The sequence below is a fragment of the Schistocerca piceifrons genome, chromosome 10, assembly GCF_021461385.2.
Source record: "Schistocerca piceifrons isolate TAMUIC-IGC-003096 chromosome 10, iqSchPice1.1, whole genome shotgun sequence".
Classification (NCBI taxonomy): Eukaryota; Metazoa; Arthropoda; class Insecta; order Orthoptera; family Acrididae; genus Schistocerca; species Schistocerca piceifrons.
The window spans coordinates 13,835,772-13,863,107 of NC_060147.1; the positions used below are offsets into that span (position 1 = coordinate 13,835,772).

The 27,336-nt window shown below is 44.6% G+C and overlaps 1 protein-coding gene across 1 annotated transcript in view; it reads right to left on the bottom strand.

Annotated features, from left to right (window-relative positions):
• Positions 1-27,336, bottom strand: part of LOC124719034 (chondroadherin-like protein) — a 174,832-nt gene that overhangs the window by 108,896 nt on the left and 38,600 nt on the right. The window contains exons 3-4 of the mRNA XM_047244702.1: positions 14,300-14,399; positions 3,962-4,132 (exon numbers count right to left, since the gene is read on the bottom strand). Coding sequence (XP_047100658.1) covers positions 3,962-4,132; positions 14,300-14,399 — 271 coding nt within the window. The remainder of the gene's footprint in view (positions 1-3,961; positions 4,133-14,299; positions 14,400-27,336) is intronic.

The window sequence follows — 27,336 nt, forward strand, 5'->3', positions numbered from 1 at the left end:
CCGGTTTAAATACTCCTCAAAGCAAAAAATGACATTAGGGGAAAATATTTGTTTCGCTGTCCCCTACAACCCCCCAGAGTTTGTCAGCTTAAATACAGGGTGATTCAAAAAGAATACCACAACTTTAAAAATGTGTATTTAATGAAAGAAACATAATATAACCTTCTGTTATACATCATTACAAAGAGTATTTAAAAAGGTTTTTTTTCACTCAAAAAGAAGTTCAGAGATGTTCAATATGGCCCCCTCCAGACACTCGAGCAATATCAACCCGATACTCCAACTCGTTCCACACTCTCTGGAGATGTTAGAGAATTGGCTGTTCCCTCAGCTCGAACAAGAAGCACAACCATTCATATTTCAGCAGGATGGAGCGCCACCACATTGGCACTTATCTGTCCGTAACTACCTGAACGTCAACTACCCGAGGCGATGGATCGGCCGCCAGGCAGCCCGTGACAGAGCACTTCATCACAGTCTAATATAACAGTCGCGACACTTCGCCTCGATTTTGTTGCCTACAGCGCCAGCAGCGCCCCAAGCGGCTGGTAGGTTACACTGTGAGTTCGGCGCGATCGTGAAGGAGAATAGTGGTTGTTTATTTTGATTTTTACAATGGCTTTTACTGGCGGGAACGTTTGTAGCGCAATAAATTGCACCAACAACAGAAAGAAGACACCAAAGCTGTCTTTTTTTAGGTTTCCTAAGGATCCTGAGAGGTATAACCATCATGTTACTAAACTGTATCGTCAGGATTCACTTGCAAACTATATGTGTATAAATGATGAATGTTTCGTTTTAGGAGCAGAAAATGGCTTGTTAATAGCAGGCGAGAAGACCTCATGAAGAAAGACCCAGTGTACCTGTATAGTAATATTAGGTTTTGTTCGCTACATTTCGAACAAAACCAGTTCATGAACGCAGACAACAACAAACTCGTGTGGAATGCAGTACCCACCCTGTTTGACATTCCAAATAAGCCACCTCAGCTGACGATGAAGAGGAAACTGCCACAAAGATTCGACAGTCAATCTAAAGCAGTAAAACAGTCCTATGACACAGAAGCAGCTGGTTCAGCTCACCATGTATCAGTGCCAGATTCGTGTGAATCGTCAACACAGACCTGCTTTGACGATGAAGTGGTTAGATTAAGTGCAGCTGTTCGTGTCTTGCAAAAGCGTGTGAAGTGTCAGAATGTGCAAATCGCTAGACTTCGAGCGAAACTGCTGTTAATCAAGTTATTTGTTAAAGTGAGACTCGTTTACAGGCTGAAATATTGGAATCAAGACGTAGTTTCTAACAACAAGAAAGCAAATAAGAAACTGAAGAAGTTGGCTCATTTGGGCTGCTGATTTCTTTGGTATGTATTTCGTTCACTTCTGTTGTTAGTCACTTAATTTCCCTTGCTTCTTTCGTGTGATGACATTATTTTGTCAGCACCTTCTTCACTGACAGATTGTTTGAAAATTATACAAATATTTGGTTTTTCGTGAAATGTAGTGTAATCAGCTCATTATAGTGTTTTCAGCATATTCTTCCCACTATTTGGCAGTTGCTTGTCCCACTTAGAATAATAAAAAGATGAAGGTCGTACTTGTGGCAACAGGCGAAAATGACAAACAAACGCAGTAGGCCTACAGAACGATAAACGAGCTGTCGATCGTTTTTGCAAGTAGAGGTACATGTCTGTGCTTCTGACATGTGAATCTGTGTGTTTATATTCTTTTGATATGAACGTGGTAAGCTGCAATTCTGTCCAATGTCACAAGTGTTTCTTCACGAATGTGTTGTAGCTTGCCACTCTATTCATGATTTTTGTCCGTGCTGGCGCTTATTTTAGAATCATTTTTAGAAACATATATGCCTTCTGATACCACACAAACCCTTGGAGGCAAGAAAATAACTCATATAATGCGGAAATTACGTAGGAAATGGATGTAAACAAACATTATGCTTACGACGCGTCTGACGTTCACCTTACCTACCGCTTGGAGCGCTAGTGTCGCTCCATCTGTCAAACGGCAACAACTTTTACAGCAGTGAGTGTCGCGACTGTTATATTAGACTGTGACTTCATCACTGGCCTCCAAGAAGCCCTGATCTTACCCCCTGCGATTTTTTCTTATGGGGGTATGTTAAGGATATGGTGTTTCGGCCACCTCTCCCAGCCACCATTGATGATTTGAAACGAGAAATAACAGCAGCTATCCAAACCGTTACGCCTGATATGCTACAGAGAGTGTGGAACGAGTTGGAGTATCGGGTTGATATTGCTCGAGTGTCTGGAGGGGGCCATATTGAACATCTCTGAACTTGTTTTTGAGTGAAAAAAAACCTTTTTAAATATTCTTTGTAATGATGTATAACAGAAGGTTATATTATGTTTCTTTCATTAAATACACATTTTTAAAGTTGTGGTATTCTTTTTGAATCACCCTGTACTTTTCACTTGGGGCACTTTAACCAGTGTGATTTCCTTTCTTGCAATCTGTTTGTTACGAAAATATGAACAGCAGTACCTCCTTCATAAATAGTACGGAGTATTTTATTATTCAGTAATCCACATCGTCATCGCAAGACACTTGCAAAAACATGATGTTATTACAAATGGCAACACAAAAGTGACCGACTGTGCTTTACCAGCACACAGTCAAGGAACCCGGGTTGACAATAAGTAATGCAGCACATTTTTTTTCCTGGTCCAATTTTGGTTGAAAAAAAATGCAGAATTTCTTTTGGGACATAGTGGAATATTCCCAGTTCAGCCCCTGTAGTTTTGTGAAGTTCTGACAAGTGACGGCACTAAACGTAGCATTCAAAGCGGCATTCGTAGCAGAGGTGCGTTGCAAGTAGAGAGCTGTCATTAAGTTTGTTTTGGCAGAAAACAATAGCATCACAAATATTCAGAGGTTCTTGTAGAATGTTTATGGAGACTCGGTGAGTCATTGGGCAAGGAATCTGTCATCATCACGGCAGGGTCGCACAATGACTTGCTGAATGTAGAGACTGAATAACGTCATGGATAGGCTGAAAGCCTGCCTCAGTTATTTTGCTCCCCAAATAGCAAAACTCCTTTACTACTTGAAGTGTCTCATTTCCTAATCTAATTCCCTCAGCATCACCCCACTTAATTCGACTACATTCCATTATCCTCGTTTTGCTTTTGTTGATGTTCATCTTACATCCTCCTTTCAAGGCACTGTCCATTTTAATACCTACTCCAAACTTTTCTTTTGTTTCCTTTACTGCTTGCTCAATATACAGATTCAATAACATCGGGGAGAGGCTACAACCCTGTCTCGTTCCATTCCCAACCACTGCTTCCCTTTCATGTCCCTCAACTCTTGTAACTACCATCTGGTTTCTGTACAAATTGTAAATAGCCTTTCGCTCTCTGTATTTTACCCCTGCCACCTTTAAAATTTGAAAGAGAGTATTCCAGTCAACATTGTCAAAAGCAAATAAACAGTAGTGCACAGAAATATAACTCTAGCAATATGAATAGCTTCTACAATCCACAATTACATTTATATCATTTCTAGCTTTTCTCAGTGCTGACTCTTAGAATTTTATAGGTGGCACGGATAAAATACAGGGGCTGAATGGTTGTCTGCAGGTAATAGGAAAACCAGATAGCAGGACACGAAAGGGAAGCAGTGACTGAAAAGGAAATGAGGCAGGCTTGATGCCAACCCTGATGTTATTCAGTCTCTACATTCAGTAAGCTGTGATAGGAAGCAAGGAGAAATATGGACAGCGATTTATAGATCAGGGAGAAAAAATAAAGTCTTTGAGATTTGCTGGTGATGTCAGAGACAGCAAAGGGTTTTTGAACACCAACAGCTGAACATTGCATAACAGGGTACTACAGGACATTATAGGATACTTCAGGAGAGGAGGGTACCACATGGCACTGCAGGACACAATAAGACACTGGAAAACAATACAAAACGGGACGTACCTTGGAAGACATCACTGTTGAGCTTATCCAGCCGATTCCTGGAGAGCCCGAGGTAGCGCAACCTGGAGAGTCCCGCAAACGCACTTCCCTCCAGTGTGGTGATGGAGTTGTTGGCTAGCTCCAGTCGCTCCAGGGAGCTCTGCCCGGAGAAGGCACCGGTCGGGACCGCCTCTGCGGAGACACACAAACCGTGGCGGATGACACGTGGTCAATGTCAGGATCTCTGACTAACTGCCTGCTTTCATTTTCTGGCAGTAGCAGTTAAAAGCTTTTCAGCGTGCAATTATCAGTTTCAACCCAGAAGAAAGTGCAAAACTTGATGCAGCATATGGCAACCTAAGGCTTTACTGCTTTCTCAATGTAAGCTCATCAAACAGAGTATTAGTCTCCCCCTTAAGAGAGCAGTCTCGGCGTTTTGTAGCCCTCAGTACGTTGTAGAACTAGGACCAGCTGTTGATGTGAACTTCCACTGCTGGCGTAAGTTGTAGCAGCGAGGTCCGGTGTCTGCACCAATTAGATGTATTCAATAAGCACAGTATGATAATTTGCTGTGGAGACATGAGACAACAGCTATCGTGTTTAAAGTATAAACATATAGTCCTTTTTATGCACCACTTTCTCGAAACATATAAATGCTACTTTTATGAAACTTTACATATGATTTGTATGGCATATTTTTCAGAACTATGAAAAGAATTATGTCTTTAGCTCAAATATTTCATGTGTTGTAATGCGGTTTGCTTGACAAAGAAGTTACGAGGGTGGTTTGATAAAGTCTGATAAAAAACCACAGGAAAATCTTTCTTTCATTAACTACTTACCTTAATTGTCAACATAGTTTCTTCTGAGTGATATACAGTTGGTCTGGTGGTCCTCCGGCTTTTTCATCCCACTGTAAAAATAGGTTACGTCGAACTCTGCAAAATACTCGTTGATGGCAACTGTCACTTCCTCATTTGGTGAAAATTTCTTCCCACAAGCCAAGTATCAAGTTAGGGAACAGGAAGAAGTCACTCTGTGCTAAGTCTAGTGAACAGAGTGGATGAGGAGCCAATTCAAAACCCAATTCATGCACTTTCTACATCTACATCTACATCCATTCTCCGCAAGCCACCTGACGGTGTGTGGCGGAGGGTACCTCGAGTACCTCTATCGGTTCTCCCTTCTATTCCAGTCTCGTATTGTTCGTGGAAAGAAGGATTGTTGGTATGCCTCTGTGTGGGCTCTAATCTCTCTGATTTTATCCTCATGGTCTCTTCGCGAGATATACGTAGGAGGGAGCAATATACTGCTTGACTCCTCGGTGAAGGTATGTTCTTGAAACTTCAACAAAAGCCCGTACCGAGCTACTGAGTGTCTCTCCTTCAGAGTCTTCCACTGGAGTTTATCTATCATCTCCGTAATGCTTTCGCGATTACTAAATGATCCTGTAACGAAGCGCGCTGCTCTCCGTTGGATCTTCTCTACCTCTTCTATCAACCGTATTTGGTACGGATCCCACACTGGTGAACAGTATTCAAACAGAGGGCGAACAAGTGTACTGTAACCTACTTCCTTTGTTTTCGGATCGCATTTCCTTAGGATTCTTCCAATGAATCTCAGTCCGGCATCTGCTTTACCGCCGATCAACTTTATATGCTCATTCCATTTTAAATCACTGCTAATGCCTACTCCTAGATAATTTATGGAATTAACTGCTTCCAGTTGCTGACCTGCTATATCGTAGCTAAATGATAAGGGATCTTTCTTTCTATGTATTCTCAGCACATTACACTTGTCTACATTGAGATTCAATTGCCATTCCCAGCACCAAGCGTCAATTCGCTGCAGATCCTCCTGCATTTCAGTACAATTTTCCATTGTTACAACCTCTCGATACACCACAGTATCATCCGCAAGAAGCCTCAGTGAACTTCCGATGTCATCTACAAGGTCATTTACGTATATTGTGAATAGCAACGGTCCTACGACACTCCCCTGCGGCACACCTGAAATCACCCTTACTTCGGAAGACTTCTCTCCATTGACAATGACTTACTGCGTTCTGTTATCTAGGAATTCTTCAATCCAATCACACAATTGGTCTGATAGTCCATATCTCTTACTTCGTTCATTAAACGACTGTGGGGAACTGTATCGAACGCCTTGTGGAAGTCAAGAAACACGGCATCTACCTGGGAACCCGTGTCTAATACCCTCTGAGTCTCGTGGACGAATAGCGAGAGCTGGGTTTCACACGATCGTCTTTTTCAAAATCCATGCTGATTCCTACAGAGTAGATTTCTAGTCTCCAGAAAAGTCATTATACTCGAACATAATACGAGTTCCAAAATTCTACAACTGATCGACGTTAGAGATATAGGTCTATAGTTTTGCACATCTGTTCGAGGTCCCTTCTTGAAAAGGGGGATGACCTGTGCCCTTTTCCAATCCTTTGGAAGGCTACACTCTTCTAGAGACCTGCGGTAGACCGCTGCAAGGAGGGGGGCAAGTTCCTTCGCGTACTCTGTGCAAAATTGAACTGGTATCCCATCAGGTCCAGCGGCCTTTCCTCTTTTGAGCGATTTTAATTGTTTCTCTATCCCTCTGTCGTCTATTTCGATATCTACCATTTTTTCATCTGTGCGTCAATCTAGAGATGGAACTACAGCTAATACGCCCTGGAAAATGAAAAACGAACACACTGACGCAAGTGAATAAGACCAGCCATACTTACACTGCACACTACGAGTGGACGGTAGAAGCGACGATCAAACGCACAGTGCTGCGGACACACCGGGAACCACGTTATGGGGAGTGGAATGTTGCTGGCTGTGCAGCAGTTGGTCACCGCCAGAGTCAGTAGCAGCTTGTGACATACGGAGCTTGGTGTGTCTACAACATTGTTACCATGCTGCGACAGCGTGTACGTGAAACGTTTGCGCAACTGACGGAGTTTGAGAAAGGGCGTGTAGTGGGCCTGGAGAGGCCAGGTGGATGTACTGCAGAACTGAGCTACGCATGGGGCGTAAGGTCTCCATAGTGCATCAGTGCTGTCACCAGTGGTCAGCAGAAGGTACAGGGTGTCCGAAAAGTCTTTCCCTGATTACATAAATTGATAACTCAGGCTAGAAGTAAGATACAAATATGAAACTGGTGTCTAATTGTTTACAAACTATCAAAGTTTTTTTTTTCACACATCATTAAACTTCCACTTGAGCACCCTCGGTAGCACGTAGCACATCTAGGTGATATTCAATTTCCGTCCACACATTAGCCAACATCACTGGAGGGATCGATTCGACGACTGTGGTTATCCGTTGCCGCAGGGTTTCGAGATCTGGTACACGTGTTCGGTAGACCTCGTCCTTGACGTAACCCCGTAAAAATAAGTCTAATGGGGTTATGTCAGGAGAGCGTGGAGGCCAAACCGTTGGCCCATCACGACCAATCCATCGCCCAGGAAAGGTCATATCGAGATAGGCACGGACATCCAAACCCAAATGACGCGGTGCGCCGTCTTGCTGAAACGAGACGTCGGGGTGATACTGAAGCAGCTGAGGAACAGCATACAGTTGCAGCATGTCCAGATACACTGCAGGTGTGACGGTAGCCTCAGGGAAGTAGAATGGCCCGATAATTCGATCGTGCAATAGCGCGCACCAAACGTTCACCTTTGGACTGCCTCTGGTCCACTCCGTGACCTCGCCAGGGGGTTGTGAACCCGAAAAGCGCACATTACGGCGATTCACTACTCCATTGACGAGAAAGGTCGCTTCGTCGGAAAAGGCAATTCGTCTGAGATAACCATCATCGTCCTCAATACGTGATACCATTTTGACCGCAAAAGTCATATCGACGTGTACTGTCATTGGGCAACAAGGCCTGAACGATTTGCACTTTGTATGCACGAAACTTTGATAGTTTGTAAACAATTAGACACCAGTTTCGTATTTGTATCTTACTTCTAGCCTGAGTTATCAATTTATGTAATCAGGGAAACACTTTTCAGGCACCCTGTCGACCTGGTTCTGGACAGCGGCGACACACAGAAACATGCCAAGACCGTCGCATTCTACAAAGTGCCGTAGTGGACCGTACTGTCACTTCACAACAACTTAGGGATACCATCGCTCCAGGGGTAGCAGCAAGAACCATTTGCAACCGGCTCCGTGAAGCAGGGCTACGGTCCCGTATACTGTAAGGGCATCTTCCGCTCACACTGCAACATCTTTCAGCCCGCCTCCAGTGGTGTCACGATAGGCGTTTATGGAAGGACGAATGAAGACGTGTCATCTTCACTGATGAGAGTCACTTCTGCCTTGTTGCCACTCGTGTGTATCATCGTGCAGGTGAGCGCTAAAATCAGGAGTGTATACGACGGGGGCACAAAGGTCCAACACCAGACATCACGGTGTGGGGAGCAATATCCTACACTGGCTGTACTCCTCTGGCAATCGTCAACGGAACATTGCACGGCACATTGAAACTGTCATCCAAGCCATCATGCTACCGTTCCTGGACCGGCAGGATGATGTGCTTTACCAACAGGACAATGCACAGCTACCTGTATCCTGTGCCAATACGTGTTCTTAAGGCGTACACCAACCACCGTGGCCAGCATGATCCCTGAATCTGTCCCCCATTGAGCATGTTTGGAACTGGATGAAATGTCACATTGAATGGTCTGCACGTCCGGCACGAACTTTGGCTCAACTGAGGCACCAGGTGGAAACTGCACGGTAGGCCATTCCGCGAGACTACACGCAACACCTCTACGATCGTTTCCGTGGGAGAATTGCAGCCTGGATTGCTGCAAAAGGAGCGTATACACGGTACTAGTGCTGACATTGTGCACGCTCTGCTGGCTGTAATAATAATAATAATAATAATAACAATGAGCGTATGGCATTGGTGGCCGGGAGACCCCTCGCAGGGCGGTTCGGCCGCCGCTCCACAAGTTCTACGGCGACTTGCGAGTCAAGGAGGATGAAAAGATGATGAAAGACACACAGTACCCAGTCATCTCGAGGCAGATAAAATACCTACCCCCACCAGGAATCGAACCCAGGACCCCATGCGCGGGAAGCGAGAACGCTACCGGAAGACCACGAGCCGCGGACGTTGTTAGCTGTACTAACGTGTTTATGGCTCTGTCTGTGGGATCGTGTGTTGTATACGTCCTCAAGAATGTCTCCATAAAATTCCCCCTGCTGGGGCGAGGAATTCATGGCGTTCGTTTCTCATTTTCTATGAGTGTATATGGGATGGTGCATTATCCTGATGAAGCAGCACTTTTTGTGTGCCAACCTTGGTTTTTTTTTCAGCCAACACAAGTTTCAAACAAACAGAAATTAATCACAACAGGTTCCAGCCATACTTCTGCCTTTTCGCAACTAGTCTATGATGATTAGTCCTTGTTAACCCCCCTCCCCCCCCCCCCTCCAAAAAAAACAGTGACCGTCACCTTACCAGCTGACAAAATAGTTTTTGCCTTCTTCAGTGCATTTTCACCAGCCTTTGTCCATTGTTTTGACTGTCTTTTTGATTCTGGTGTGTAAAGATGGTTCCGGGTTTCGTCAACAGTCACAAACTGCCGCGAAACGTCTTACAGACTGCGATGAAGCATCCCTTGGCATTGGATTGAAAAACTGTGCCGGATGCAGTTTTGGTCGACTGTGACCAATCACGGCACCCACCTTGCACACAGCTCCTTCGCAGCCAACTGCCCATGCATGCTACTATGTACTCGCTCTGTTGAGGTGTCTACAGTCTCGGCGGTCTCGCATTACCATGTCATGGATGTTGTCAATGGTTTCATCTGTGTTGACCTCAACTGGACATTTAAATTCATTAATCCAAAAGCAAATAGTCTTCAATGACGGTGCGAGCTTCATCCAATTCTGTTTTGATTTGTGCGGCAATCGAACCCTTCAAATGGAGATTTTTAATAAAAGCACAATACTCAGATTTCCATTTTCAATCGCTGTCAACACTGACCAATTCACATAGGTGTCAACAATTAACTGTATGCTGCACATTGTTGAAATTCTTTATACAATCCTTGCAATAATCAAGCTTACCAACCACGAAGGGCAACAAACATGTTCTATTTTTTCATGGAAATTTGCCATACATGCAAACCACCTTCATATTTGTATTGCTTTTCTCTCACAAAACACCATATAATACCTAAACTATAAGCTTTCAAAATTTATAATTTGGTGCAAATATAGTGTGGATTGTCTAAAATAATTGTGCCTAATCTCATTTTTTTTCTCTCATAGTTTTTGACAAAATGACTCCTAAATAACCAAAAATGCTACTTTTAGCAGTACTCACTTCAGGAAATATTCCAGCTGCATAACCATTTTGATTTGCGTCCTGACGTTGTTCTTCGCTTCTTTAAGTGTCTTCTTCACTCTCGCCTGCTTTGAAGAAGCCTCTGTAGCTCCATCTACAAAGCCTCAATCGTTCATCTAGCTGGCAAAGAGCTTCGGTTGTGCTCATTTCTGACTTCATTCCAAGGTCATAGAAAATCTGTGTTCTGCATCGGCACCACTACTGAAGCAGAAAGCTACGTCATACACTCCAGTATGCTTAGCTTTCAGTTCAACAAATACACTTTTTGGCAGACGCTTCCATACACTGTTGTTCAAGTTCTAAGTTCTGGTTTCAACGGTGAAGACGTTTTACAGCAACTTCTCGCCCCTCAATTGCTTATACACAGATTTTATTGTCCGGATGACAGCACAAGGATACGACTGATTATGCTCGTACATTTCAGCAGCACCGCCACTTGCCGCTACTGCTATCTATTATAAAACGACGGAAGCAAAGTAATAGACCCAATATTTATTGCCTTTGGAATGAGAAAATATTTAAAAATTATTTTGACTCATTTCGCATCTGTGAAGATCATCTCGCTTGGGATCTGTGGAATATACATTAGTATATGAACGATTCTGATGGAAGGCGAAGAAATGAATTAAAATATGTGCCACAGCCAGGACATGAACCCAGTTTCCTTACTTACTAGGCATACGTGAGTCCAACGCCCTCCCCCAAACAAACTTCATTTCATATCTTCAGCTTATTTTCCACCCAAATCGTCACTATTGCCAGGGGTCTCCGGCACTGGGGACGATTTAAGGGAAAAAAATAAGCTGAAGATATGAAATGAAGTTTGTGTGGAGGAGGCCGTTGGACTTGTGTAGTCCGTGCAGCAATGCCAACCATACCTGCCTAGTGAGCAAGGAGATCTAGGTTCAAGTCCTGGTCGTGGCACAAATTTTAATTCATTTCTATGGCTTCCATCATTATCATAGATAAAGATGAGACATAATTGTCTGAAAGAAATTATATATATATATATATATATATATATATATATATAGCATGTTCGTTTTTCATTGTAAAAACTTATTGTCTACAGGGTGGTTTGAAAAGTTCTTGGAACAGATTAGAAAAATAATTCTTACATCACTGAAACTTTTTTTATTTTTCAATATAGTCTCCTTGTAGATTAATGCACTTGGTCCAACAGTGTTCCAGTGCATTGATCCCATCTCGAAAATGAGTTTCCTCCAGGCCTGCAAAATAGTTGTCAACTCTGGTTATCAATTCGTCGTTTGAAGTCAGTCTTCGCCCACCAAGAAAAATTTTCAGTTTCTGGAAGACATGGAAGTCTGACGGAGCCATATCAGGTGAATAAGGCGGGTGTGGCAACAACTCATATCTTAGTTCGTGTAATTTTTCCGTGACTACGACCCATGTCTGCGGGCGTGCATTGTCTTGGTGGAAGATGACTTTCTTCCTTGCTAAATCTGACTTTTTTGCGTTTCTTTTGTTGCAATTTTGCATAATATTCTCCAGTAATTGTTCGCCCAGTGGGGAGATAATCTACAAACAGAATCCCCTTCGCACCCCACAGCACTGATGCCATGACCCTTTCTGCCGAAGGAATTGGCTTTGCTTTCTTTGGTGGCGGAGAATCAGCATGTTTCCACTGCTTTGACTGTTGTTTTGTCTCTAGAGTATAGTAGTACACCCAAATTTCATCTATGGTCACAAACCAGCGCAAAAAATCTTGTTCTTTTCTCCTAATATGAACCACACATTGTTCCGATATGTCTATTCTCGTGCGTTTTTGATCCAGCGTCAAGAATCGCGGCACCCATCTTGCAAATAATTGTTCCATTTCTAATTCCAATACCCTTTCAGATGACATCTGGCAATCGTGAGCAATTTCACACACTTTCAATTCTCCACGACTATTTTGTGCACTTTTGCAGTGATTTCTGGGGTAGTGACACATCTTGCCCGACTACTTCGCGGGTTGCCATCTAAGCTCTCCCGACCAAATTTAAATTCAATTGTCCACTTGGCAACAGTTGAATATGAAGGAGCAGAGTCCCCCAGTGTATTGTGGAAATCTGTGTGAATGTCCTTTGCTTTCATACCTTTCTTCACGAAGTACTTAATCACTACACGGGAACAACATAGCCACGTCACCATCCCCGGCTGTCTTCCCAGAGCACTTACGTGGCTCGTGTTTACAGGCAAACAGTCCAATGAATAAAACGTAAACAACTCGTTGCGCTAGCGCTGACGTGTCGTGGTGATTCCGAGAACCTTTCAAACCACCCTCGTATTTTTTGTGCCATGTTCTACATCCTGGAGGATACCCTCAGGATGAATCAACTGGAACAAAAAGTACTTCCAATGTAATGTAATGTTTGACACATTAACTCATGTTTTAGGCCGCCTTATGCGTAGGAACTCGACCCTTGAGAGATTTAGAGGTGTACTGATTATTTAATAAACGAAACTCATAGGTACAAATGTATACTACGAATGTACACTAATGGCCATTAAAATTACTACACCACGAAGATGACGTACTAAAGACGCGATATTTAACCGACAGGAAGAAGATGCTGTGATATGCAAATAATTAGCTTTTCAGAGCATGCACACAAGGTTGGCGCCGGTGGCGACACCTGCAACGTGCTGACATTAGGAAAGTTTCCAACCGATTTCTCATACACAAACAGCAGTTGACTCTGGTGAAACGTTGTTGTGATGCCTCGTGTAAGGAGGAGAAATGCGTACCATCACGTTTCCGACTTTGATAAAGGTCGGATTGTAGCGTATAGCGATTGCGGTTTATCGTGACATTGCTGCTCGCGTTGGTCGAGAGCCAATGACTGTTAGCAGAATATGGAATCAGGAGGGTAATACGGAACGCCGTGCTGGATCCCAACGGCCTCGTATCACTCACAATGGAGATGAGAGGCATCTTACCCGCACGGCTGTAACGGATCGTGCAGCCATGTCTAGATCCCTGAGTCAACAGATGGGGACGTTTACAAGACAACAACCGTCTGCACGAACAGTTGGACGACGTTTGCAGCAGCATGGACTATCAGCTCGGAGACCATGGCTCCGGTTACCCTTGACGTTGCATCACAGACAGGAGCGCCTGCGATGGTGTACTCTACGACGAACCTGGGAGCACGAACGGCAAAACGTCATTTTTTGGGATGAATCCAGGTTCTCTTTACAGCATCATGATGGTCGCATCCGTGTTTGGCGACGTCGCGGTGAACACACATTGGAAGCGTGTATCCGTCATCGCCGTACTGGCGTATCACCTGGCGTGATGGTATGGGGTGCCATCGGTTACACGTCTCGGTCACCTCTTGTTCGCATTGACGGCACTTTGAACAGTGGACGTTACATTTCAGATGTGTTACGTCCCGTGGCTCTACCCTTCATTCGATTCCTGCGAAACCCTACATTTCAGCACTATAATGCACGACCGCATGTTGGAGGTCCTGTACGGGCCTTTCTGGATACAGAAAATGTTCGACTGCTGCCCTGGCCAGCACATTCTCCAGATCAATTGAAAACGTCTGGTCAATGGTGGCCGAGCAACTGGCTCGTCACAACACGCCAGTCACTACTCTTGATGAACTGTGGTATCGTGTTGAAGCTGCATGGGCAGCTGTACCTGTACACGCCATCCAAGCTCTCTTTGGCTCAATGCCCAGGCGTATCAAGGCCGTTGTTACGGCCAGAGGTGGTTGTTCTTGGCATTGATTTTTCAGGGTCTATGCACCCAAATTGCGTGAAAATGTAATCACATGTCAGTTGTAGTATAATATATTTGTCCAATGAATACCCGATTCTTCTTGTTGTAGCAATTTTAATGGCCAGTAGTGTACAATTACCCGTCCTACATAATTACGATTAATTGTACAAATGATCCGTGTAACGTGAAATTCGCTGGGTAACGCCGTCCGCTGGTCTCCCTGAGCTATTGCTGGCGCCATTAAGGCGCAGTGGCGTCCCTACCTATGCGGTTTCCGGACAGCGACAGCACGGACAGCGCCCGGGGTCCGTTGAGGGACGAAGCGGGGACCTCAGACAGCGCGTTGCCGTCCAGCAGCAGCTCCTGCAACACACAGGGAAGGCCAACATGTCAGTTCGCCGCTGTCATCACAAATCCGAGATGAACTGCGACGATCTACTGCTTCAGATGGAACATATGCTGAAAAAAAAATGTTAACACCCTCAAGCACTAGGTCACTCTACAGGGTGGTCCATTTATAGTGACCGGGCGAAATATCTCACGAAATAAGCGTCAAACGAAAAAACTACAAAGAACGAAACTCGTCTAGCTTGAAGGGGGAAACCAGATGGCGCTACGGTTGGCGCTGCCATAGCAAAAACGGATATCAACTGCGTTTTTTTTTTAAATAGGAACCTCCATTTTTATTACATATTCGTGTAGTACGTAAAGAAATACGAATGTTTTAGCTGGACCACATTTTTCGCTTTGTGATAGATGGCGCTGTAATAGTCACAAACGCATAAGTACGTGGTATCACGTAACATTCCGTCAGTGCGGACGGTATTTGCTTCGTGTTACATTACCCGTGTTAAAATGGACCGTTTACCAATTGCGGAAAAGGTCGATATCGTGTTGATGTATGGCTACTGTGATCAAAATGCCCAACGGGCGTGTGCTATGTATGCTGCTCGGTATTCTGGACGACATCATACAAGAGTCCGGACAGTTCGCCGGATACTTACATTATTTAAGGAAACAGGAAGTGTTCAGCCACATGTGAAACGTCAACCACGACCTGCAACAAATGATGATGCCCAAGCAGATGTTTTAGCTGCTGTCGCGGCTAATCCGCACATCAGTAGCTGACCAATTGCGCGAGAATCGGGAATCTCAGAAACGTCGGTGTTGACAATGCTACATCAACATCGATTGCAGCGGTACCATATTTCTATGCACCAGGAATTGCATGGCGACGACTTTGAACGTCGTGTACAGTTCTGCCAGTGGGCACAAGAGAAATTACGGGACGATGACAGATTTTTTGCACGCGTTCTATTTAGCGACGAAGCGTCATTTACCAACAGCGGTAACGTAAACCGGCATACTATGAACTATATGAGCAACGGAAAATCGACGATGGCGGCGACAAGTGGAACATCAGCGACCTTGGCGGGCTAATGTATGGTGCGGCATTATGGGAGGGAGGATAACTGGCCTCCATTTTACACACAGTTTACACCCCTCTGGTGGCAACAGAGGCGTATATGAGGGGCGTTTGAAAAGTCCGAGAGATGGCACCACCGGCGCGTATCGAGGTCATGTCTAGTTTATAGCATCTTTGGAAAGAACGCACACCAAGTTTCAGCCATATTGGTCTATTTAATTGTGTTTGGCATTCGTGTGAAGCAAGGAAGTCGAGTGATTGTCGAAAAATGGACGAAAAAGAATTTCGTATGGTGATGAAACATTACTTTATAAAAGGCAAAACGCCTCAGGAGACTAAAGAGAAGCTTGATAAAAATTTTCAGAGTGGCCATATGGGCACAAGTGATGCTAAATGTTCTCGACGCCCTGTGGAGGTTACAACTCCATAAATCATTGATAAAATCCATGATATGATGATGGATGACAGAAGAATTAAGGTGCGTGAGATTGCTAGTGCTCTGGGCATCTCGAATGAATGGATACATAATATTTTGCATAAACATTTGGACATGAGAAAGCTATCCGCAAGATGGGTTCTGCGATTGCTCACGCTTGACCAAAAACGAAATCTGGTGCAGTCTCTGTAATGGTGCAGTTGGAGTGATAAGGTACGGCTAATACGACTAGATATAACTCTGACAGTGACAGGTACGTCGGCATCCTGTCTGATCCCCTGCATCCATTCATGTCCATTGTGCATGCCGACGGACTTCGGCAATTCCAACAGGACACTGCGACACCTCACACGTCCAGAATTGCTAGATAGTGGCTCCAGGAACACTCTTCGGAATTTAAACACTTCCACTGGCCGTAACCCCCCCCCCCCCCCCAGACATGAACATTATTGAGCATATCTGGGATGGTTTGTAACGTGCTGTTCAGATGAGATCTCCGCCCCCTCGTACTGTTACTGATTTCTGGACATCCCTGCAGGATTCATGGTGTCAGTTCCCTCCAGCACTGCTTCAGACATTAGTCGAGTCTATGCGACGTCGTGCTGCGGCACTTCTGCGAGCTCGCGGGGGCCCTACACGATATTAAGCAGGTGTACCAGTTTCTTTGGCTTTTCAGTGTATATCTTCCTTTCAACACACTGTCCACTACTTGCCACTGCTCTTTGAAGTCGGTTGTCGCCTCCGACCTCATTACAATGTCATCGGCACGCTTCAGTGTTCTTATTTCTTCTCTCCGAACGCTAATTCTCTTTCTACATCTACATCTACATTTATACTCCGCAAGCCACCCAACGGTGTGTGGCGGAGGGCACTTTACGTGCCACTGTCATTACCTCCCTTTCCTGTTCCAGTCGCGTATGGTTCGCGGGAAGAACGATTGCCGGAAAGCCTCCGTACGCGCTCGAATCTCTCTCATTTTACATTCGTGATCTCCTCGGGGGGTATAAGTAGGGGGAAGCAATATATTCGATACCTCATCCAGAAACGCACCCTCTCGAAACCTGGACTGCAAGCTACACCGCGATGCAGAGCGCCTCTCTTGCAGAGTCTGCCACTTGAGTTTCAAAAAAATGGCTCTGAGCACTATGGGACAACTTCTGAGGTCATCAGTCCCCTAGAACTTAGAACTACTTAAACCTAACTAACCTAACGACATCACACACATCCATGCCCGAGGAAGGATTCGAACCTGCGACCGTAGCAGCAGCGTGGTTCCAGACTGTAGCGCCTAGAACCGCTCGGCCACACTAGAGTTTGCTGAACATCTCCGGAACGCTATCACGCTTACCAAATAACCCTGTGACGAAACGCGCCGCTCTTCTTTGGATCTTCTCTATCTCCACTGTCAACCCGACCTGGTACGGATCCCACACTGATGAGCAATACTCGAGTATAGGCCGAACGAGTGTTTTGTAAGCTACCTCCTTTGTTGATGGACTACATTTTCTAAGGACTCTCCCACTGAATCTCAACCTGGTGCCCGCCGTACCAACAATTAATTTTGTATGATCATCTCACTTCAAATCATTCCGCAGGCATACTCCCAGATATTTTACAGAACTAACTGCTACCAGTGTTTGTTCCGCTATCATATAATCATACAATAAAGGATCCTTCTTTCTATGTATTCGCAACACATTACATTTGTCTATGTTAAGGGTCAGTTGCCACTCCCTGCACCAAGTGCCTATCCGCTGCAGATCTTCCTGCATTTCGCTACAATTTTCTAATGCTGCAACTTCTCTGTATACTACAGCGTCATCCGCGAAAAGCCGCATGGAACTTCCGACACTATCTACTAGGTCATTTATATATACTGTGAAAAGCAATGGTCCCATAACACACCCCTGTGGCACGCCAGAGGTTACTTTAACGTCTGTAGACGTCTCTCCATTGACAACAACATGCTGTGTTCTGTTTGCTAAAAACTCTTCAATCCAGCCACACAGCTGGTCTGATATTCCGTAGGCTCTTACTTTTTCAGGCGACAGTGCGGAACTGTATTGAAGGAAAATGGCATCTACCTGGGAGCCTGTATCTAATATTTTCTGGGTCACATGAACAAATAAAGCGAGTTGGGTCTCACACGATCGCTGTTTCCAAAACTGTACTTGGTTTCCTCTCCTCTTTGTTCACTATACAGACTGAACAACATCGCACGTAAACTACATTCACAGCACGTTTTGTCTCGCTGCTCGCGTGATAATTGCCTCCGGCAAGCAAGTTCGCACAGTGTCGGCCCGTTCTTCCTGACGTGGAATGAGATCGCCTCGCGCTTTCCGCGGCTGGGAACTTCGCGGGATGTTGCCACTTTCCTTCCTTCCTCCTGAGGCTCCCACGCGCTGGAGCGCGTATGCAAACCGGAACCGGAAAGCGTTATTCAGATGAGCGCCTCCAGAAAGTAGTCCAGGGCTGTTAGCTGCTGGAGGATGTGCTCCGGCTCCCGTGACAACGGCTCCGAAACACGAAAGGGACGGGCTAGTGGACGTAGCTGTATTGCGGGACAGACCGGTATACGGTTTGTTTACCGGCTGGCGTTCAGGACTTCGCAAGGAATACAGGCTGGTCGTTAAGCACGAACTGTCAGATGTCCACGGTCAGGGCATCGCGTTCTTACAAGGCGGTAGCGGCAGTTCACTACAGCTTTGGAAGCTACCACTGCCTTTTCTTACTGCTTAACTGGGAAAGTGCAGACATCATTCGTGCAATATTCATTCTGAAAATAAAAACCACCGTCTCTCGCTGCAATTTATTTAATTTCTCCCAGACATGTTTCGCCTTTTACTTATCACTTATGAACTTTTTTCTTATTTACGAGGGAGAGTCTAATGAAAACCTTAAACTTGTAATAACAAAATGAAATTTCGCGCCGTTATCCTGTAAGAGACAGCAAAGGACTTGGAAGAGCAGTTGACGGAATAGACAGTGTCTTGAAAGGAGGGTATAAGATGAACATCAACAAAAGCAAAACGAGGATAATGGAATGTAGTCGAATTATGTCGGGTGATACTGCGGGAATTAGATTAGGAAATGAGACACTTAAAGCAGTAAAGGAGTTTTGCTATTTGGGGAGCAAAATAACTGATGATGGTCGAAGTAGAGAGGATATCAAATGTAGACTGGCAATGGCAAGGAAAGCGTTTCTAAAGAAGAGAAATTTGTTAACATCCAGTATTGATTTAAGTGTCAGGAAGTCGTTTCTGAAAGTATTTGTATGGAGTGTAGCCATGTATGGAAGTGAAACATGGACGATAAATAGTTTGGACAAGAAGAGAATAGAGGCTTTCGAAATGTGGTTCTACAGAAGAATGCTGAAGATTAGATGGGTAGATCACATAGCTAATGAGGAGGTATTGAATAGGATTGCGGAGAAGAGGAGTTTGTGGCACAACTTGACTAGAAGGAGGTATCGGTTGGTAGGACATGTTCTGAGGCGTCAAGGGATCACCAATTTAGTATTGGAGGGCAGCGTGGAGGGTAAAAATCGTAGAGGGAGACCAAGAGATGAATACACTAAGCAGATTCAGATGGATGAAGGCTGCAGTAGGGACTGGGAGATGAAGAGGCTTGCACAGGATAGAGTAGCATGGAGAGCTGCATCAAACCAGTCTCAGGACTGAAGACCACAACAACAACATCCTGTAAGTTGGTAAGCGTGCTACAAACAGCGTGCAGAACGGCCTGAAGGTGGCAGCATAGTGCAGATGCTCACATACCGTTGCAGTATCAGTATAAAGATGGCCGCCCCACTTGCGACTTGCACCAGGGAAGAACAGCGTTCTGTTGTTCGGTTTTTGCGTAGTGAAGGTGTGAACCCTATTGAAATTTATCGACGAATAAAGGTTCAATACGGTGATGCGTGTTTGTCACAGCAATAAGTCTACGAATGGAGTAGGAAGTTCGCAAATGGTGTGACTTCAGTGGAAGATGCTCCTCGTCCAGGTCAGGCACAACGAGTTGTGACTCCACAGAACATTGCAGCAGTTGAAGCCATAGTGAAGGAAAACCGCTGAGTGACACTGAACGACATTGCAGCATGTTTACAGATTAGTCATGGGTCAGCACGCCACACTGTGCATGATGTGCTCCAGTTTCACAAAGTGTCTGCAAGATGGGTGCCACGGCAGCTGACTCTTGAAATCAGACAAATTGTCGGCTACCGGTTTCTCTGACACATTCATTTGTTTCTTTCCGTACCAGTACTGTACATAAATTATAAATATATCTTGCTGGTGAAGATATTTCAGAAGTGGTGTGAATTGTAAGCCAAGACACTTTTAATTATTTTCCAATTCAATTCAATTTTTAAAACATTATGTACAAAACTGAAACAGTTAAGCTTTTTATTCTTGTAAATATGCATTTCTGTATTTGTTTATTCAATTATGTGTACATTGTCACTATGTGTTGCCGATGGCAAAATTGAGTACACACTCAAAGGCCAAATAAGAAAACAAAAATAAAAAAAATAAAAATAAAAAAATCCTACGATTTACTACGTCAGTTGCGTATTGTACCAAACCTATCGAGCTGTAGAGCGCAACTCTAACTTTTACTAAAGGCGGGTTCATTTGAAGTTCTTTGTCAGTACAGTAAATTATAAGTACAAAGAGCAAACTATACGCACTGTACAGAACATCTGATTGAGCACTAGCTGTAAACCCGTCTTCTACAATGCAATAAATCTGCAGAGGCTGAATACTGTATTTCCACAGGACATTTCACCGAGTATGGGAAAGTTAAAATACTGGCTACAGCCTGATCCTACTGGGATTCAGTGGTCAAGGAAGCTGTGGAAGTGCAAGTAGCAGACAACCTGCTCACCCGAGACGAGGGTTTCCAGCTCGACAAATCGCGGAGACCACCTCACTTGACATGTGTGCTCTCTACCTGACATCCCAACACGTGCGATCCATAATAATTAGCCACATACTCCGTAAGCACTGTGGATTTGCCGGCTGTGCATTTTTTTTTATTTTATTTTACTGCTCCATGCATAAAGTTTTATCTACGACTGAGATGGACACTCTTCTTATCAGCGGTGTTATAATAGGAAGTTTGGACATACCTTTTTGTTACACGTAGGATTACCAGGTTTTCTAACTGAAAATAAAGGAGATTCTAAAAACTGCTAACATGCTACACGATGTACGATGTAACACTACCCTATCGACGTTTCCTATACTATTTAAATTTTTTCCTTTAATGAGTCTAATGGAACTTTTAATCTCATGCACTTAAAATACATAAAACACTAGAATTGCCGAACACGGTTACAAATATTTACAATCTAACATGCATTCGGAAAGAAACCGATCATTCACATATTTGACAAAATTCTTAAGAGGTTAAATTGAAATTTGTTATAATTTGCATTTCAGTTTTAATGTTTCTCACATCTGTCCACTAAATACTTATAACTGAAGACACTGTGTGTGGGCGTCAGATCGTAGGATACTCGTAAGAAAACACAGCGACTTTTTTTTTCAAAATCTGTACGCTAATTCCTTTGTATTTAGAATCACAAAACACAGACACCTATTTCTCACAAACTTTGCCAGCAAGACTGACATTACCCTTTGAAATTTCCCTCACACTTCAGAACTCATCATACAGTTCATCTCCATTTACATCACGTTCAAAATATTTTAAAAAGTCTTGTAGCCCACTGAAATTAATTTTTCTGGTTAAGCAAAGAAGAAATGCGTTAAGTAATCTGCACACAGTATTGCAGGGTGTCCGAAAAGACTTTCCTTGATTACATAAATTGACTTGTGTCGAATTGTTTACAACTATCAAAGTTTTTTTTTCTGTTTTGGGTTCGCAGTACGTAAGTAGTGGCTGAGGTGCAGTGCCCAAGAAGCCATGTTAACCAATGAGAAGGCACAGTGTGTCCTCTGGTACCATGAGACACGAGCACCAACCACAGTGCAGAGACTCTTCCAGACAACATTTGGAAGGAATCCACCTGATGTCAAGAGCATTAAAGCCTGGTATGAGAAGTTCAAGAACACAGGATCGGTTGCTGATCTTCCGAGGTCTGGTCGACCGAGAACCTCAGCAGACAGGGTGGAAGCTGTAAGGCAGTCTTTTCTGCCAAGTCCGAAGAAATCGGTGCGCAGGGCCTCACGTGAATTACAGATGCCAAAAAGCCCTCTTCACGATATTTTACAGAAACGTTTATTGTTTCGTGCATACAAAGTGCAAATAGTTCGGCCTTGTTGCCCAATGACAGTACACGTCGATATGACTTTGCGGTCGAAATGCTATCACGTATTGAGAACGATGATGGTTATCTCAGACGCCTTTTCCGACGAAGCGACCTTTTTTGTCAGTGGAGTGGTGATGTGTGAAAAAAACTTTGATAGTTTGTAAACAATTAGACACCAGTTTCATATTTGTATCATACTTCTAGCCTGAGTTATCAATTTGTGTAATCAGGGAAAGACTTTCCTGACACTCTGTATATTTGTATGAAGTACGGGAGAAATGTTTTTAAACCGCGTGAGTCGGGAAACTGAAAAAAATACAGTCAAAATACGGGAAAACTAGGGAAGTAAAGATGACCTATTCTAGTTGTTGTTGTTGTTGTTGTTGTTGAGGTCTTCAGTCTGAAGACAGGTATGATGCAGTTGCCCATGCTACTCTATCCTGTGCAAGCCTCTTCATCTCCCAGTACCTACTGCAACCTACATCCTTCTGAATCTGCTTACTGTATTCATCTGTTGGTCTTCCTCCACGACTTTTAGCCCTCACACTTCCCCTTCAATATCAAACTGGTAATCCCTGGAGGTTACAGAATGTGTCCTATCAATCGATCCCTTCTTCCAGTCAGGTTTTGCCACCAATGTTTTCTTCTCCGCAATTCTAGTAAGTACATCATTAGTTACGAAGCCTACCCGTCAGCATTCTACTGTAGCATTACACTTCAAAAGCCCCTCTTCTCTTCTTGGCTAAACTGTTTATCGTCCATGTTTCACTTCCATACACTACAGACGAATACCTTCAGAAAAGACTTCCTGGCACTTAAAGCTATAATCTAAGAAATTTCTCTTTTTCAGAAACGGTTTTTTTGACGTTGCCAGTCTATATTTTATAACCTCTCTACATCGTCCATCATCAGTTACACTCCCGGAAATGGAAAAAAGAACACACTGACACCGGTGTGTCAGACCCACCATACTTGCTCCGGACACTGCGAGAGGGCTGTACAGGCAATGATCACACGCACGGCACAGCGGACACACCAGGAACCGCGGTGTTGGCCGTCGAATGGCGCTAGCTGCGCAGCATTTGTGCACCGCCGCCGTCAGTGTCAGCCAGTTTGCCGTGGCATACGGAGCTCCATCGCAGCCTTTAACACTGGTAGCATGCCGCGACAGGGTGGACGTGAACCGTATGTGCAGTTGACGGACTTTGAGCGAGGGCGTATAGTGGGCATGCGGGAGGCCGGGTGGACGTACCGCCGAATTGCTCAACACGTGGGGCGTGAGGTCTCCTCAGTACATCGATGTTGTCGCCAGTGGTCGGCGGAAGGTGCACGTGCCCGTCGACCTGGGACCGGACCGCAGCGACGCACGGATGCACGCCAAGACCGTAGGATCCTACGCAGTGCCGTAGGGGACCGCACCGCCACTTCCCAGCAAATTAGGGACACTGTTGCTCCTGGGGTATCGGTGAGGACCATTCGCAACCATCTCCATGAAGCTGGGCTACGGTCCCGCACACCATTAGGCCGTCTTCCGCTCACGCCCCAACATCGTGCAGCCCGCCTCCAGTGGTGTCGCGACAGGCGTGAATGGAGGGACGAATGGAGACGTGTCGTCTTCAGCGATGAGAGTCGCTTCTGCCTTGGTGCCAATGATGGTCGTATGCGTGTTTGGCGCCGTGCAGGTCAGCGCCACAATCAGGACTGCATACGACCGAGGCACACAGGGCCAACACCCGGCATCATGGTGTGGGGAGCGATCTCCTACACTGGCTGTACACCACTGGTGATCGTCGAGGGGACACTGAATAGTGCACGGTACATCCAAACCGTCATCGAACCCATCGTTCTACCATTCCTAGACCGGCAAGGGAACTTGCTGTTCCAACAGGACAATGCACGTCCGCATGTATCCCGTGCCACCCAACGTGCTCTAGAAGGTGTAAGTCAACTACCCTGGCCAGCAAGATCTCCGGATCTGTCCCCCATTGAGCATGTTTGGGACTGGATGAAGCGTCGTCTCACGCGGTCTGCACGTCCAGCACGAACGCTGGTCCAACTGAGGCGCCAGGTGGAAATGGCATGGCAAGCCGTTCCACAGGACTACATCCAGCATCTCTACGATCGTCTCCATGGGAGAATAGCAGCCTGCATTGCTGCGAAAGGTGGATATACACTGTACTAGTGCCGACATTGTGCATGCTCTGTTGCCTGTGTCTGTGTGCCTGTGGTTCTGTCAGTGTGATCATGTGATGTATCTGACCCCAGGAATGTGTCAATAAAGTTTCCCCTTCCTGGGACAATGAATTCACGGTGTTCTTATTTCAATTTCCGGGAGTGTATTTTGCTGCCTGAATAGCAACACTCATCTACTAATTTTAGTGTCTCGTTTAATAATCTAATTCCCTCAGCGTCACTTGATTTAATTCAACTATATGTAATGATCTTTGTTCTGCTTTTGTTAATTTTCGTCTTATATCCTATTTTGAAGACACTGTTCATTTCATTCATCTGCTCTTCCAAGACCTTTTCTGTCCCTGACAGAATTCCAATATCACTGGATAATCTCAAAGATCTTACTTCTTCTGCCTGGACTTTGATTCCTGCCCCAAATTTTTCTTTGCTCTCCTTTACTTCTCGCTCAGTGTACCGATTTAATAACATTGGGGATAGGCTAAAATCCTGTTTCATTCCCTTCACAGCCACTGCTTTCCTTTCATGCCTCTCGACATAGTCTTTACACCTTGTAAATAGCCTTTCGTCGGCCCCTGTGGACGAGCAGTTCTAGACGCTTCAGTCCGAAACCGCGCTGCTGCTACGGTCGCAGGTTCGAATCCTGCCTCGGGCATGGATGTGTGTGATGTCCTTAGGTTGGTTAGGTTTACGTAGATCTAAGTCTAGGGGACTGATGACCTCAGATGTTAAGCCCCATAGTGCTTAGAGCCATCTGAACATTTTTGAATAGCCTCCCGGTTCCAGTATTTCGTCCCAGCTACCTCAGGAAGTTTAATGACAGTATTGCAGTCAACATGGTCAAAACCGTTCTCTGACTAGAAATGCTATAAATGTAGGTTATCCTTTCGGTAGCCTATCCTCTAAGATAAGTTGTAGGGTCAATACTGCCTCAGGTATTTCTGCGTTTCTCCGGAATCCGAAGTGATCCTCCCTGAGGGCGCCTTTTACCAGTATTTCCATTCTTCTGTAAGAAATTCGTGTTAGTATTTTGTAACCGTGACTTATTAAAGTGACAGTCCGGTATTATTCACACCTGTTAGCACCTGCTTCCCCCCCCATGAACCATGGACCTTGCCGTTGGTGGGGAGGCTTGCGTGCCTCAGCGATACAGATGGCCGTACCGTAGGTGCAACCACAACGGAGGGGTATCTGTTGAGAGGCCAGACAAACGTGTGGTTCCTGAAGAGGGGCAGCAGCCTTTTCAGTAGTTGCAGGGGCAACAGTCTGGATGACTGACTGATCTGGCCTTGTAACATTAACCAAAACGGCCTCGCTGAGCTGGTACTGCGAATGGCTGAAAGCAAGGGGAAACTACAGCCGTAATTTTTCCCGAGGGCATGCAGGTTTGTTGTATGCTTAAATGATGATGGCGTCCTCTTGGGTAAAATATTCCGGAGGTAAAATAGTCCCCCATTCGGATCTGCGGGCGGGGACTACTCAAGAGGACGTCGTTATCAGGAGAAAGAAAACTGGCGTTCTACGGATTGGAGCGTGGAATGTCAGATCCCTTAATCGGGCAGGTAGGTTAGAAAATTTAAAAAGGGAAATGGATAGGTTAAAGTTAGATATAGTGGGAATTAGTGAAGTTCGGTGGCAGGAGGAACAAGACTTTTGGTCAGGTGACTACAGGGTTATAAATACAAAATCAAATAGGTGTAATGCAGGACTAGGTTTAATAATGAATAAAAAAAATAGGAGTGCGGGTTATCTACTACAAACAGCATAATGAACGCATTATTGTGGCCAAGATAGACAAAAAAAGCCCATGCCTACTACAGTAGTACAAGTTTATATGCCAACTAGCTCTGCAGATGATGAAGAAATTGATGAAATGTATGACGAGATAAAAGAAATTATTCAGGTAGTGAAGGGAGACGAAAATTTAATAGTCATGGGTGACTGGAATTCGTCAGTAGGAAAAGGGAGAGAAGGAAACATAGTAGGCGAATATGGATTGGGGGGAAGAAATGAAAGAGGAAGCGGTCTGGCAGAATTTTGCACAGAGCATAACCTAATCATAGCTAAAACTTGGTTCAAGAATCATAAAAGAAGGTTGTATACCTGAAAGAATCCTGGAGATACTAAAAGGTATCAGATAGATTATATAATGGTAAGACAGAGATTTAGGAACCAGGTTTTAAATTGTAAGACATTTCCAGGGGCAGATGTGGATTCTGACCACAATCTATTGGTTATGATCTGCAGATTGAAACTGAAGAAACTGCAAAAAGGTGGGAATTTAAGGAGATGGGACCTGGATAAACTGAAAGAACCAGAGGTTGTAGAGAGTTTCAGGGAGAGCATAAGGGAACAATTGACAGGAATGGGGGAAAGAAATACAGTAGAAGAAGAATGGGCAGCTCTGAGGGATGAAGTAGTGAAGGCAGCAGAGGATCAAGTAGGTAAAAAGACGAGGGCTAATAGAAATTCTTGGGTAACAGAAGAAATATTGAATTTAATTGATGAAAGGAGAAAATATAAAAATGCAGTAAATGAAGCAGGCAAAAAGGAATACAAACGTCACAAAAATGAAATCGCCAGGAAGTGCAAAATGGCTAAGCAGGGATGGCTAGAGGACAAATGTAAGGATGTAGAGGCTTGTCTCACTAGGGGTAAGATAGATACTGCCTACAGGAAAATTAAAGAGACCTTTGGAGAAAAGAGAACCACTTCTATGAATATCAAGAGCTCAGATGGCAACCCAGTTCGAAGCAAAGAAGGGAAACCAGAAAGGTGGAGGGAGTATTTTGCAGCTGTGACTTATTCAACTGATAGTTCTAAGCAAAGAAGGGAAACCAGAAAGGTGGAAGGAGTATATAGAGGGTTTATACAAGGGCGAAGTACTTGAGGACAATATTATGGAAATGGAAGAGGATGTAGATGAAGATGAAATGGGAGATAAGATACTGCGTGAAGAGTTTGACAGAGCACTGAA